Source organism: Macaca fascicularis, chromosome 16, assembly GCF_037993035.2.
Source record: "Macaca fascicularis isolate 582-1 chromosome 16, T2T-MFA8v1.1".
NCBI lineage: Eukaryota > Metazoa > Chordata > Mammalia > Primates > Cercopithecidae > Macaca > Macaca fascicularis.
The window spans coordinates 4,216,626-4,231,993 of record NC_088390.1 but is presented as its reverse complement, the minus strand read 5'-3'; the positions used below and the strand labels follow the sequence as shown (position 1 = coordinate 4,231,993).

The 15,368-nt window shown below is 50.2% G+C and overlaps 2 protein-coding genes across 14 annotated transcripts in view; one reads left to right on the top strand and one right to left on the bottom strand.

The window, feature by feature from the left end:
* ANKFY1 (ankyrin repeat and FYVE domain containing 1) overlaps positions 1-14,460 on the top strand; it is a 102,217-nt gene extending 87,757 nt beyond the window's left edge. For 6 of the 13 annotated variants that reach the window (XM_005582554.4, XM_045376353.2, XM_074018272.1 and 3 more), the window contains exons 19-25: positions 359-535; positions 3,620-3,767; positions 4,217-4,307; positions 5,119-5,243; positions 7,188-7,334; positions 8,753-8,843; positions 10,375-14,460. In XM_005582554.4, coding sequence (XP_005582611.2) covers positions 359-535; positions 3,620-3,767; positions 4,217-4,307; positions 5,119-5,243; positions 7,188-7,334; positions 8,753-8,843; positions 10,375-10,507 — 912 coding nt within the window. In that variant the 3' untranslated portion in view covers positions 10,508-14,460. Of the gene's footprint in view, positions 1-358; positions 536-1,684; positions 2,365-3,619; positions 3,768-4,216; positions 4,308-5,118; positions 5,244-7,187; positions 7,335-8,752; positions 8,844-10,205 lie in introns of those variants that run through there. The other 7 variants (XM_074018275.1, XM_074018274.1, XM_065532254.2 and 4 more) reach the window with 4 other exon arrangements.
* CYB5D2 (cytochrome b5 domain containing 2) overlaps positions 3,196-15,368 on the bottom strand; it is a 31,876-nt gene continuing 19,703 nt past the window's right edge. The window contains exon 4 of the mRNA XM_065532256.2: positions 3,196-4,779. Within this exon, the coding sequence (XP_065388328.1) occupies positions 4,674-4,779 (106 nt within the window). The 3' untranslated portion in view covers positions 3,196-4,673. The remainder of the gene's footprint in view (positions 4,780-15,368) is intronic.

The following is a 15,368-nucleotide window of genomic DNA, read 5'->3' as shown; positions in this document are numbered from 1 at the left end:
TATCCTGATATCTTGGCGCTTTCATTTCCCTATCCTTCAGATTGTCTTTTTCTTGGTTTTCCCCATCCAGTTCCTACTACAGGAGGCTGCCCGGGCAGCGTGGGTTACTGCAGCAGCTCCCTTCCCCTGACCGTGTGGGTGTGGCTGTGCACACCTGCTTCTGTGCACACATGTGTAGAGCGGGTCTGTGGGTGGGGTTGGGGGATGGCGTTTCGTGTTCATTCTTGGGAGGGGGTTTCCTAAGACTGAGGGAAGGTCTCCATCGTGACCTCTCCAGTGGTCAGTTCAGCTTGCAGATGAAGCTCAGGAGGTACTCTTAAAAGGGAACTAATCTTCTGCTTTGCACTTGTTGCTGTAGGTGGATAACAAGGGCCGGAATTTCCTTCATGTGGCAGTTCAGAATTCTGATATTGAAAGTGTGCTGTTCTTGATAAGTGTCCACGCTAATGTAAATTCAAGAGTCCAGGATGCCTCCAAGTTGACCCCCCTGCACCTCGCTGTCCAAGCAGGCTCAGAAATGATTGTCCGCAATTTGGTAAGTGACACAGAAATACTGTGTGTAATAATACGTTGTCAAAGCATAGTGTAGAGCTTGTGCAGAATCTCTTCACAGGTGCTTTGCCCGGTGTGGTGAAAGGCCAGTGTGAATTTGGGGAGCAAGGCCGGTGCACTCAGAGAGATGGTGTCAAGGGCTGCATGCCCTGAGTGCCCTGTTGGGCTGCGTGGGCTGCCAGATGCTAGATGGGGCCCTGCCGGAAGGCAGGGTTTCGACGGCAGAGGCAGGGCGGCAGCACAGAGGAAGCGGAGACCCGCTTCTGTTCTCTGTCAGGCATTCAGCTGGGACTTTGAAGTGAGCTCTCTTAATTTTCAAAACCACAGTGGGGTATGAGAAATGTTTTACATTTTACGAAGGAGAAAATTTAGGCCGAGAAAGAGTTTTACCCCCTAAGGCTATGTAAGCTAGTAGTGTTGGAGTTTAGCCTTGGCACTGGACTCCAAAGCCTGCTTTTTCCAGTATAACATAACACCACCCGGGCAGGGAAGGGTCTCAGCCAAGATGTGGAGATCCGGAAGTGCATGTGGTGTGTTTTATGTAGGGAAATTTGGTAGAAGTTGTAGGAGAGTTGAAAGAGCTGTGGGTAGAGAGGCAGGCAGAAAACAGAACGTGGGTGTCACATTTCAGACGAAAACTGTGAGCAGCCAGTATGTTTTCGGCAGCGGAGAAACCACTGTAAGTGTCCGAGCTGAGAGAACAAGGCCAGAGCTGAGCCAGGGCCTCCCCATCTGGTCTGCTCCTCAGAGCCGGCTGTCGCTGGTCCCTCCCGTCAGTCCCCGACGCGTGCCGTGGAACTGGCCGCCAGGGCACCTGAGCAGCCTTGCTGCCTTGGTGTAACTGTTTCTGAAGAGTACTTTTTAGAGAAGCCTTGTGACTTGATTGTGTTTGAGCTGAGGCAGCGTTTGAAGGAGGCGCCTTGAGAGTGAGACACACAGGTGTGGGGCGGGCTCACCGGGGACTAGACCGTGGGGAGGCTGTGGAAGTGAGTGTGAACTGAGGAATGAGGAGAGGTGGATCTGACGATGCCGGGAACAGACTGGATGTGGGAGAAGCAGCCAGGGAGGCGGAGCTGGGTCCCAAAGTCGTAGGGAATCAGCCTCGTGTTCATCAGTCTTTATGCCTCTGTAGGGCGGAAGGACATCTACGGTCCCTGACCAAGGTTCCTGCCTTCCTAGGGCCCGGCATGACAGATGATAGGAGCGCCCAGAAACACTAGAAACAGCGGGTTTTCCAGTGTCCACGTGCTCCTTTCTCTTTGAATTGATGCTGCATCCTGTTTGAACCTGTTCATACTGAAACCCTTTCCCTACCTCTCTCCTCCCAGTTAACCAGCTGTGGGGCCAGTGATGATCCCTAACATAGCACCAGGGCCCGTGAATATGCGTCTGTGAGACGCCCTGTATTGACAGTCCCATATCCACTCATATGTCTTACCGATCAGTGGTGAGACTGGGCGCCCAGAGTTCTGAGGAGGCTGGGATTTAGAAGTCAGGGTCCTAACCGAGCAGCTAACCAGCGCCTAGATTTTCCCAGAGGCAGTGCCCGTGCACGCGGAGGAACCAGGGGTGGCCTTTCACCTCAGGAGCGGCAAATTGGGTTCTGACGACAGACTACAGGTATTTTCTGTTTACAGCAACTGTTTTTTAAACTTTTTCGGAAAGAGGATGATGAACTTCAAATACTAAATGAATAGGGCATCATGTAAAGGTCCCACCTGCTGTTTCGATTCTGTAATTCTTTGTGTCCCTTTTTTTCTTTTTTTTGTTTTTTGAGACATGGTCTTGCTCTGTTGCCCAGGCTGGAGTGCGGTGACCTGATCATAGCTCACTGCAGCCTTGACTTGCCAGGCTCAATCAATCCTCCCATCTCATCCTCCCGAGTAGCTGCAATTACAGGTGCACACCATTATTGTGCCCAGCTAATTTTTAAATTTTTTGTAGAGACGAGGTTTTACCATGTTACCTAGGTTGGTCTTGAACTTCTGGGCTCAAGCAGTCTGCCCGCCTCAGTCTCCCAAAATGCTGAGACTACAGGCCTGAGCCATTGCACCCGGCCTGTGTTCTTTCTTTGAAAAAACAGGCTGGACGCAGTGGCTTATGCCTGTAATCTCAGGACTTTGGGAGGCCAAGTTGAGAGGATCACTTGAGGCCAGGAGTTTGACACCAGTCTGGGCAACATAGCAAGACCTCCTCTCTACAGAATTTTTTTTTTTTTTTTTTTTTTTTTTTTTTTTTTTACCAGGTATAGGGTCACATGCCTGTGGTCCTAGCTACTCAGGAGGCTTGAGGTGGGACGATCATCTAAGCTCAGGCGTTCAAGGCTGCAGTGAGCTATGATGGTACCACTGCACGCCAGCCTGGGTGACAGAGCAAGTTGCTGTCTCAAGAAATAATAAACAGAAAACAGTAGTGAAATAGTGCATACTCACTGTGGAAAAACTCCAAGCATGGAAGGAGATGAAACAGAGCGTGTCTCCCTTTGACCCCAGCTCTTCCGAGTGTGGCGTTTATGCTCTGAAACACCTTGCAAGTGCCCGTGTGCGTGCACGCTTGTGTGTACACAGAGCTCTGCCTTCCCCAGATGGAATCGTACTGTCTTCTAAATTGCGAGGCTTTTTAAACATACTTGTTATCAACATCTTTCCATGTTAATCGATAAATATTTATCATCTTACTCTATTGTTTGTATCTATTACAATTTTTACAACCAAACCCCTTTGCCATCAGGCTTTCCTATTACAAGCAGTAGACACCCTTACATAGCACAGTGAACATCACTGCAGTCTTACACAGTTTTGTATATGAAAGCCTTAGAAGTGGAGTTTCTGTGTTCCAAGGAATGGCTGGTTAACATTTTGATAGGTAATTGCCAAGTTGCCCTTGGCACAGGTTTTGCGGTTTCTGCTTCAGCAGGGGTATGTGTGAAGCCCTTATGCTCCCAGCTCTGTCAGCAGGGCAGGCCATCAGCCTCTGTGGGTGTCAGAAGACAAGCAGACTTGGCCCCCACAAGGGGGATCTTGATTGTGGCAGAGAGACTGACTGTTCATGTAATGAACTTCAACAGCTTCTTGCAGGAGCCAAAGTGAATGAATTAACCAAGCATCGCCAGACTGCCCTTCATCTTGCTGCCCAGCAGGACCTGCCCACCATCTGCTCAGTCCTCCTGGAGAATGGCGTGGACTTTGCTGCCGTGGATGAGAATGGAAACAATGGTAACTCCCAGTCATTCCTTAGTGGCTTGAACTATCCCTCCATTCTAGGGGTGGGTGCAGTGCACCCTTGGGTCTGCTCCCCCGGGAAGCTTGGCTTCTACAGGAGAAAGCTGTGACAGGAAGTGCTCTGGGTAGGGCGTCCAGCCTGCGACTGCCCAGGCCTTGGGCAGCCTCCCCGTCTGAGCCCTGGAAGCCTGCACTGCCTCCTTGGGAAACTATTAAATCTCACCTTTGGGTAACTGCTGAAGCAGAAAGCACAGCACAGAGCAGGCGTGAGGTTGCATTTGTGACACATCCTTGAGGGTGGTGAAGACCAGAAAGGGTGGCTGTGTGTGGCCGGTCGCTGCTGTGGCCAGGTCCTGTTTACAGAGAGGTCTGTGCGGTGAGAGGAGTGGTGAGTTTTCTGTGTGTGCTTCTGGGCCTGCACAGTAAGAGGATTTACTTCCCAGCTCTCCATCTTGCTGTCATGCACGGCCGGCTCAACAACATCCGGGTTCTCCTGACAGAGTGCACAGTGGACGCCGAAGCCTTTAATCTCAGGTGAGTGTGCTGGGCCCGCACAGGCCCCACGGCGCCTGGCCTGCTGCTCAGAGCTGCTGGTTGCTGGTGCCTCCCGTCAGCCCCGGGGAGGGGCTGCAAAACTGGCCACTAGGGCCCCTCACCAGCTTCGGGTACTTTATTTTGGTACTTTTGGTACTGCTATTTTGTTTTAATAAAAAATGCTTCTTAAAAAAACTTTTGGCCGGGCGCAGTGACTCACACCTGTAATCCCAGCACTTTGGGAGGCCAAGGCGGGCAGATCACGAGGTCAGGAGATCGAGACCATCCTGGCTAACACGGTGAAACCCCGTCTCTACCGAAAGTACAAAAACTAGCCGGGCGTGGTGGCGGCGCCTGTAGTCCCAGCTACTTGGGAGGCTGAGGCAGGAGAATGGCGTGAACCTGGGAGGCGGAGCTTGCAGTGAGCTGAAATCCGGCCACTGCACTCCAGCCTGGGCGACAAAACGAGACTCTGTCTCAAAAAAAAAAAAAACTTTTGTTACGCATGCACTTAGGTTATAGTAAAATACAAAATAAGAAAAAGAAAAACTTTGTAGAACCTCCTTTTCCTTACCTGTTTTTCAGGCGTCACAAAACCAGGGCGTCACACATAGGCCTGCTTCCTCATCTGATGGTGGGAAGAATAACCCTCATCTTATTGTATGCTTTTCAGAGTTAAATTTAAGGAACCCAGTAAACCCAGCATGTCTTTTAGATGTATCCATCGTCACAGAGTTCAGAAAATTCTGTTTATTTTGTGTGTGATGGCCATGGCAGATACGTTCCTAACTTCTCCAACTTGTTGTATCAGAGGCCAGTCACCACTGCACATTTTGGGACAATACGGCAAGGAGAACGCGGCGGCCATCTTTGATCTCTTCTTAGAATGCATGCCGGAGTACCCTCTGGACAAGCCGGACGCAGATGGCAGCACGGGTACGTAGCAAGGCCGCGCCCCGCTTCCGGGAAAAGCAAGAGCCCAGGCACACGTCGTTATCTGAGAGCATTCAGCTCGCAGAACAGTTCTGTTGGGCCCTCTGAGTGTGAGTTACAGAGCCCTGTTGTGGAGTCTGGGGTGTCTGGTTTTAGACACCGTCACGTCTCACGGAGTCTGGGGTGTCTGGTTTTAGTCACTGTCACATCTCGGAGTTTGGGGATCTGATTTTAGACACCGTCACATCTCACGGAGTCTGGGGTGTCTGATTTTAATCACTGTCACGTCTCACGGAGTCTGGGGTGTCTGGTTTTAGACACTGTCACAGCTCACAGAGTCTGGGGTGTCTGGTTTTAGTCACTGTCACATCTCAGAGTCTGGGGATCTGATTTTAGACACCGTCACATCTCAAGTGCATCGAGCGCTCTGAAACCATCCATACCCTTCTCTAAACAGGCCTGCCCACCTGTTTTTGTTTCCCTCATTTGCCTTTTGTCCAGTCAAATAGGGCCCTACCCAAGCTCCCAAATTCCAGCAGAGAAAGAAAGTATGAGCATCTCACAGGATCTTCAAAAGGAAGAGATGCGCTCGAGTGTGTGTTGGCATGCTTTGAGAAAGTGGCAGACTGCCCAGAAACACGGGGCGCCTTCTTATGCCGAGGCTCCAGGCCTCTCCCGGCTGCTCTGGGTCCCCGTGGTCACTGGTCAGCCGTGTGTCCTAGCTTTTCTGATGATTCCTGCGTTCGTTTTCTTGCCGAGGACTCGCGGCAGCCCCATGAGGGAAGCAGTGCACATAGGTGTATCCCCGTTTTTCGGGTAAGGAAAAGTAACCCCATGAAACAAAACCAGATCTCTCATCCCAGCCCAGAGCCCTCCGCGCAGCTGTGTGGCTGCTGCATTCCCATTCGCTCACCCGTTCTAGAGAGAGCGCCTCTGTGGTCTTGGCAGAAATGGAGTCACCATGGGGTTGTCTGAACCTTAACATGGGACCGCATCCTTTCTCACCGTTTTCTCTTGGTCTTGAGAGGAGTTGGTGGCCTTGCTACGTGAGCATTGTTGTTTAAGCTTCAGAGGAGTCAGCCCCTGGGGGTGGAGTGAGCAGCACATACTCAGCACACCTTGCCCGGGAGCAGGTAAACAGGAACAGGCAGCAGGGAGGGGCTCCGTGTCTAGGCCCCCGGTTTACAGAGACCTGGGTGCAGATGCCTAGCCCTGTCCTAGCCCTGTCGCATTCTAGCAGGGTGACTGGGCGCATCCTCCCTCATAGGCCTGCTTCCTCATTTGATAGTGGGAAAAATAACCCCCATGTTATTGTACGATTTTCAGAGTTGAACTTAAGGAACCCAGTAAACCTAGCGTCTGGGAAAGGGCAGCAAAGGGGAGCCGCAGTGAGCTGTAATTGTTTGTAGGGAAGGCCAGCAGGTTGGCCTGGCCAGAGTGTGGGTTCCCACTGGCTCCACGGGGTGGAAGAACTTTCTGGAACATGGTCCTAATACTGATTTTTCTTCTCCATGTGTACACAACTCATAGGTTTAGATTTAGTTACATTCGGTGAAAAGAGCTTTGATCTTTGTGGAGAAACCAGTGTTTCATGCCAGAGGAAGGCACCTGAGACCACAGCAATGACTCCCTCCATGGTGAACCCCTCACCACCTGTGCGACCTTAGCTCTCTTGCAGCCAAAGCTCCACGCGGGAAAGACTGCGTCTCGGAAACCGCAGCTGCTCTAGAATTCTTTGGCTCGTGGCCACATCCTTTATTGGAAGATGCTACAGGTTGTCCACAGAGGTCTCTCCAGAGCCTCGGGGCCCCCGTGTGTCTGTGGGGACTTCGTGAACAGACGTCCTGCCAGCAGTCTGTTCTGCCCTTGGCTGTCTTCCGCCCTCCACGTGTGGGTGCCAGGCTGGGCCGGGTGGGAAGGAGCCCTGTGTGTGCTTTTGTTTTCCAGTGCTGCTCTTGGCATACATGAAAGGGAATGCCAACTTGTGCCGCGCCATCGTCCGGTCGGGGGCTCGCCTCGGGGTGAATAACAACCAGGGAGTCAACATTTTCAACTACCAGGTCGCCACCAAGCAGCTTCTGTTTAGACTTCTAGGTGAGTGGCCTGCTTTCTGCTCTTACAGTGCGAGCAGCATCTCAGTGTTACCATCGCGATGTATTGTACTGGCGATCTTTCAATCTCATGGTGCCTTATGATCGGAACTGCTCGTCTCCAGGCAGTAGCTGCGACTGGCTCTCTGAATAAGTGAAGGACTTTTGAGCAGTGTTGGGAAGGTCGCTGTGAACAGTCTTTTCACAGCACTCTGCCTTGTTCATTTCCCACGTCCCACAACCTTCTGGAAATGCCCCAGCAGGCCCCCCTCCCTGTGTCTCCTGGCCACTTATCTGCACACCTGTCCTCTTGAGACTGATCCAGATCCTCTAGAACCTTCAGAATGGCCCACGACTCCAGCCCCTGTCAGCTCTCCCTCCCCTGCGTCCCTTTTGTGGAAAGGAGTGCTTCCCTCTTGATTTCATATTTGTGAATCTTTTCTGTTCCCTGCCGAGGTGACAGAATCAGAACGCCTCGAGTGCCTGTGCTATGTCATCACCCACAGTGGGGACAGACAGACAGGAAAACAAGCTCAGACCCCTGGTAGCCATGTGATGGCGATGCACAGGACCCGCCCGGGGGCACAGCTGGTCTGTGGCAGAGCCAGGTTGAAGGGCAGCGTTTGTGACACCTGGTCCACTGCAACTTCCCTCTGCCATGCACTTAGCCTTTTAAAAGCTCAGCACTGGTGCCCATCACAGGGCCGGCGACACACCCACATCCCAGTACTCAGAAGGGACTGACGGATTCACATGCTGCTCCCTCCCCGTGAGCTCAGTGGACCTCTCTGTATAGAGCGGTCAGTGCCTGGCATAGAGTGAGAGTTCAGCCAGTAAATCCAAGTGATGGTCATTCCTGTCTGCACTGGTAACTCCTAACCTGGATGTGAATACTTGGTTCTCTCTCGTAGGTTGCTCTGCCCGTGGCCCCACCGCAGACTCAGGCACTCTCTCCAGAAGCCTGGAAATCACCTGTGTCTTCTGCCTGCTCCCTCTCACATCCCACACTTGTGTTCAGTCACTGAGTCTTACAGATTCTGCCTCCTCAATTTCTCTTGTCTTAGTCCCATCCTCTGTTCCCCTGGCCAGTTTTTCTAGCTGTGTGGTCTCTGTTCCCTGCCTCCCGTGCCTTCCGTCCCAGTCATCCCTGACTACGTGTTTCCCCCACAGACGTCACCGCTGGTCCACCTCGTTGACCACTGTTTCCTTCTCCCCACGTCTCCCGGGCAAGGGCTGATCCTCCAGTCTCCTCTGGGAAGCTGGCCCTGAGCCACTTAGAACCTGTTGCTCCTTCGTCACCTATGTCATGTGGCAGTGGGTGGCCGCACTTCCTGGTCTGTTTCCTTGCTCCCTCTAAGCCCTGGGGCTTGCCTGGCGCAGTTGCTGTTTGACGGGACTAGTCCTCTCCCTTTTGTGTTACAGATATGCTGTCCAAGGAGCCTCCATGGTGCGACGGCTCCTATTGCTATGAGTGCACTGCCAAGTTTGGAGTCACAACTCGCAAACATCACTGGTAAGACCCCAGCGTCACCGTCACAGCAGTGAGGGGACTTCGCTGACGCCATTGCTTCCCCCCTTCTCCAGGATAGGCCGTGAACTTGCCCGGGTCCTGCACATTCACGGGCAAAACTTGACCAAATGGGCCGGGCGTGGTGGCTCACGCCTGTAATCCCAGCACTTTGGGAGGCCGAGGTGGGCGGATCACAAGGTCAGGAGATCGAGACCATGGTGAAACCCCGTCTCTACTAAAAATAGAAAAAATTAGCCGGGCGCAGGGGCGGGCGCCTGTAGTCCCAGCTACTCGGGAGGCTGAGGCAGGAGAATGGCGTGAACCCGGGAGGCGGAGCTTGCAGTGAGCCGAGATTGCGCCACTGCACTCCAGCCTGGGCGACAGAGCGAGACTCCGTCTCAAAAAAAAAAAAAAAAAAAAAAAAAAACTTGACCAAATGGAGGGATGAGATGAGCACACCCAAGGATCTTACGGAGGAAGAGAGATGTAGGGAAGGCAGGGAGCCTGCAGACTGGTGGCGTTCCTGCTGGAAGCTGACGGTGCACAGTTCCCAGGCAGCCTGCCTGTCCTCCCTGACTTGCTGCCTGCAGCAAAGCTGAGATGAGCTACTGCCCTCATGGTGTGCCTCAGTATGGGGCGCTTTGCCGAGAACTAAGGAGCTGTTCCCATTAAGATGAGATAGATAGGCCAGGTGTGGTGGCTCATGCCTGTAATCCCGGCACTTTGGGAGGCAGAGGCGGGCGGATCACTCGAGGGCAGGAGTTTGAGACCAGCCTGGCCAACATGGCAAAACCCCATCTCTACTAAAAATACAAAAATTAGCTGGGGGTTGTGGCGGGCACCTGTAATCCCAGCTGCTTGGGAGGCTGAGGCAAGAGGTTGCAGTGAGCCGAGATCATGCCACTGCACTGCAGCATGGGCGACAGAGCGAGACATCATCTCAAAAAAGAAAAAAAGAGAAAAAAAAGATAGTGCTGAGCTGCTCTCTTTTTGTTTTTGAGACAGTCTTGCTCTGTTACCCAGGTTGGAGTACAGTGACATGAGCTCGGCTCACTGCAATCTCCACTTCCCGAGTTCAAGCAATTCTCATTCCTCAGCCCCGAGTAGCTGGGATTCAGGCATGCGCCACCACGCCCGGCTAATTTTTGTATTTTTAGTAGAGACGGGGTTTCACCATGTTGGCCAGGCTGATCTTGAAACTCCTGCCCTCGAGTGATGCGCCTGCCTCAGCCTCCCAAAGTGCTGGGATGACAGGCGTGAGCCACCACGCCCGGCCCGAGCTGCTCTTGATCTTTAAAAAAAAAAAAAAAAGCCGCCTTCAGTATTGCTTTAACATAATGATTGACTAGAGTTTTGTTTTCATAGACTAAAAATTCTACATGAATTATGGTAACCTGGCTGGCAGTCGGCAGAGTTGCCAGAGTAGCATCACGGGCGCCTTGTCCGCCAGGCCCTGCTGCGGTTGTCCTCACTTGCCAGGAAGCAGAGTCTGTCGTCAGTGCTCCTCTCATACTTCCTTTCTTTGCTTCCACAGTCGTCACTGCGGACGTCTTCTTTGCCATAAATGCTCGACCAAGGAGATTCCTATTATAAAGTTCGATCTGAACAGGCCTGTACGAGTTTGCAACATTTGTTTTGATGTACTGACTCTGGGTGGGGTCTCTTAGTGAGCCCCCCGGAGGGCCCAGGCCACATCCTTGGTCACCTCCCCAGCAGCTGCTCTGCTCACCAGCCTGACCCCACCCAGAGCAGGAGCTGGCGCGTGTCTTCCTGCGGCAATAGACTGGAACGATTAAGGACCATGGTGTGATAGATCCCATTTCAAATGATTCCATATGATTGTCTGTGTGTGTGTCAGACTGTGATCGATTTCACTCGATGTCTCACTAATCGGACCAGGTCATTTGGCCTAAGTGGTAAATGTGAGTAGGAATTAGACCCCTCCCCATTCTGCTAGCAACATACAAGGACACTTGGAAACCAGTTTTCCCTTCCAGTAGCTTGGTGTCCGTCCCAGAGCATTCATGAAGTCTTCCCGCTGGGCTGACTGATGGGGCGGAGCCTCACGGTGTAGGAAGCTGGCTAATGAGCTGGCTTTACTCTAGGGCAAGTGGCTGTGGACTTTTCTGTACAGTGTTTTCATAAAGATAATAGGATCCTCTTGCCCTGAAGTCTTTTTTTCTTTTTAAGCTAAGCTGTATTTTTAGTGAGCTACCCCTTTTAAAAAGGTGAAATCTTTATTCTTAACAGGGTTCAAAGATGAGAGCTGAAAACTCGTGGCCTTAACAACTGAAAGCTTTACAGTGTTCACGCTACTGAGGTGTCAGGAGTGCAGCGGGGCCGCCTGGCGCCTCGTAGCAGCCGTCTCTTTCTCTCGTCTTGCTGCGTCCTGTCTGTGGAGTCCTCAGTCACTCTGCCGCTGGAGAGTGCTGGAGGAAATGCACTTTTATTGTGCTGCACTTTTTATAGAGCTGCATTATTGGTGATTCCAATTTAAAAATCCATATTCAGAAATACCCTCACGTATTCTTGCATCAGTGATTCTAATGCTCAGCGGTGACTGGGCCTCCGCTCACACGGTCTCCCAGGAGAAACTCTACAGAGCATCTTTTAAAGCAAGAGATTCACACAGGCCAAGTGATGAGAGGTGGAGTCACTAAGGCTTCAGCCCCAAGGGCATTTCCAGCCTCAGGCCGGCAGGTCCTATGTCCTTGACACAAACGCTTCTTGCCGAAATCCTCCCTAGTGATGCTGCGAGTGCTGTTGGTCCCAGTTCTGTGTAGCTTGCCCTGCCCCACGAAGGGCCACCAGCCGAGGGCCCTGGCTACCTGTGCACCACCTTATTTTGGAAGTCTCTGGCTTGTGTGCTGGATGAGGCTGCCAGAACTTGTTGGGCCGGCGTCGCTGCTAGTACATATATGAACCATGAGGTGTTAAACTTTTCTTTTGAAGGTTTGGCCAGTTTCTAAAAAATGCACATTTAAAGAGAAGCATCTACCACTGCTTTAAAACAAAACAACTCTGAGATGAACAATATGTGTTATACTCAGAGATTAGCAATCTCAATCATACATACTGATTCTTTCAGACATTTAATAACCACTACATTTTTTTTTGCATTAATGAAGTTTGAATATATGTGTAAAGGGACTAAATATTTTTGCAACAGCCTATTTTTTGTTCATTCTTTTCTGGATAGTGTGTCCTCTGTGTTGCGGTAGATTTATACATTCTGTTGCCTAAATATGTGTGTAAAATGAACTGATAAACTGGAGTACTACTTTAAAAAAAAGCTTCTGTGATTTATAAGATATATATGCTTTCTATGTTAATATAAGCTTGTGCACAATGTTTAAAAGAAAACAATTAATTAGAAGCATTCCCGTCTCCCAGTCTGACATGTTTCATACAGAATTTTTGATAGAAAAGCTCTGCTAGTCTTGGCAGACATTTGGCCATGTGAGGCATGTGGTCAGTTTCCATTTTCTGTTACCTGAAAAGGGCCATAAGGAAGCAGGCAGGGCTTAGGTAGCTTGGTTACCTGAGTTAGAAAGAGAATCATGGTTCGGGTATGAATTGAAGTGGTTGGCACATGGATACCTGTTCTTGAAAAAGAATGTGGGAGATGAGTCAAGGGTGAAGCCGATTGTTCTACCCATGCCCTGCCACACCAATCTCAATAACAGTCTCGCCTGTCATTGCACTTAGAATCTGAAGATCATGTTTAAAATATGTTGATTCGAGCTTCTGTTTCTTAGCCTGAGTCCCAGGACAGCAGTGGTACTGACCAGCTATGGACTGGGAGAACATTGAGCCCTGCTCTCCATTGGCTGCAGGGTGCATTCATGTGGATACAGGAAAAGCCTCTTTCCACAGACTTAGGAGGTCCCCCGACCACGCAGGCTGCACTCAGCTGGGCTGCACTCAGCAGGCTCCTTGAGTGGGAACCGTCCCAGTGGACTCCAACATGCACTGCCCTGGCTGGGACTAGGCATGCTTCCAGCCCTTCCCGTGCTCTCCCTGCTGTCAACACTTGAGTACAAAACTGCCTAGCTGTGGGTAAGTTTTCATCAGTCGCTTAAGTACTAGTAGCAAAAACTGAAATTCATTCAGAAAGTTGCCACTTCTGAATGAGTAGAGCAGGAAAAATAAACTTTACTGAAACATAATTTGCTGCAACAGTCAACGTTGTTATGCTGAATTTGCTCTGAGCTGCCCTTTGCTCATCGCCAGATTTATTATCCAGTGTATTCTTAACAGTCTTTTGTTGTCGTTGTTTTTAAAACAAAGGTACGGACCACGTGCTATATATAAATCGAATGGCTTAAACTAATTTGCTGTGATCCTCTAACACCGAAATTTCCCGTAAACTTAAGTGCCTACACTTAGGACTTTTGACTTTCAGTCATCTTTTTCGTGGTGTCTCACTAACATGTTAGAACATGTTCTATTTGGAGTTTTGGGCCTGTGCACTGTCAACCCCAATTACCGATTTAGTTGAGGCTGGATTCGACTGCTCAGTTCACCTGCCACGTTCTCTCCAAGGAGTGGGGTCTACGTGACCTTCAGTCCTCTACCTCAGAGCCCCGAGTCATTTCTGACAACCCCGTTCTGTGTCCTCACTCTTGTCCCTGAACGGGTCCCTGTGTGGATCTGTGTGTGTGTGTGGTTTCTCCGCTCCCCCCCCTCGTGTCCCACACCTGCCATAATGAACCGTTTCTGCACTGATCTTGTCCATGGGTATGGAGTGGAGGGAAGGTCTTGGGAAAGGGGAGAACCTTGACTTCCATCTAGGTTTCTTTTATCTGGAGAAAAAGAACATTTTTTAACTATGTAATGCTTAGCCCTGAAAGGCAAGCTAACTTCCCAGGTGACAGTAGCAGCAACAAGTAAGGGTAATGCTTCCATGACAGACACTTGCTTCCCTTGGGACAAGTCCCAGAAGAACTATCTGAAGCACCAAAGCTCCCCAGCCCAGCCTGGTGGCAGAGGACGGAGGCGGCACCAACTTGCCAAAGGGAATTGGGAGCTACCTTCTCACTCTGGAAGTAATTTAGTGAAGAGCTGACTGAAAAGATAAAAACCCTGAAATTCCCAGAAGTTACAGATGCCTTAAAGACTTTCTTTGGAAGATCATTGCCTGTACAATTCCTTTTTTGTGTGGCATAAATAATATATTAACCTGTTACAACTGACAACATTGGTTTCCTGCAGCTAGGGAGTCTTGAGTTGAGACTGCTGGCCTTGATGACTTGCCCTTTTTGGCAGACGTGCGGAGGTGGCTGTTACAACATCGCTGCGTGAGCCCAGAGGAGGGGCAGTAGCTGGGCAGAAACTGAGGCACACATGTGGGTTGGTCCCCTGGCTTCCAACCCATTCGGGGCGGTGCTCAGTGTGGGGTGATGGGATCATAGAGGACCATGGCGCTTATCAGAATTGTTTCTTTGGAGTCTGTGTAATGGAATGTATTTTTCAAATACTGATATTTGCATTTTCTGTAACAATTCCTTATAATAAAATGAAGTAAAATTGTGCATTTAAAGTGGAAACTTTAATAAGACATTTGTAGTTACTTCCAATGCAGAAATACCAATAAGCATTAAAAACAAATTTTAGAAAACTCCTGACATGTGAATAAATTTCTTGACCAGCTGTCCTCCAGGAAAGTTTGAATTCCAACAACATTTTTCAGGAACATGCTGTTGACAGCAGTAAAAGTAGCTATTTTATGTATTTATTTTTAATTTTTAAAAATTTCAGTAGGTTTTTGGGGTTCAGGTGGTATTTGGTTACATGAAGGTCTTTAGTGGTGATTTCTGGGATTTGGGGGCACCCATCAGCCAAGCAGTGTACAGTGGACTCTTATCCCTCACCCCCAGCCCCTTCTACTGAGTCCCCAAAGTCCACTGTATCATTCTTACACCTTTACGTCCTCATAGCTTAGCTCCCGAAAAGTGTAGTTATTTTAAACATAGTAGCTGCTTACTTAACTCACTGTGCCTGTGCTCTTGGCCCAGATTTCAGCTCATGGCACCGAGCGTGATCACTGAGGCAGTCTCGATCACTGTCGCCTGACCCCTCTGAAGTTCCCAAGAGGATCCACTCATGATGAGCTTTCTGCTGGCCAAGACGTGAAGGGCAACTGGCACTGTGGGCTTCAGAGAATACTAAGGACGGTTTCAGGGCTTTCAAATTGAAATCTAGTGATCCATAAAGCCCCTGTACGAATCGTTACCAATCAAGCAGCTCCCGTGGCCCTCACGCTTTCCTGAGCTAATACAGTCCGTTTTCCTGTCTTCCATTTTGCTTACCCCTAGGTCAGACTAGCTGTGGTGATAGAGCTCATAAAGCTCATTCTCCAGTGGCTTTTCTCATCGTTCATAGGCACTGTTAAGTGTTTCCACATGACAATCCCAAGTAATCCTCACCGCTATCCTTAAGGTGAACAGTGCTAACCACACTGTCACTGGTTATAAGCGAAGCAGAAATAGTAACCAGGAACACAGCAACTTCCACACGTTTACCCAG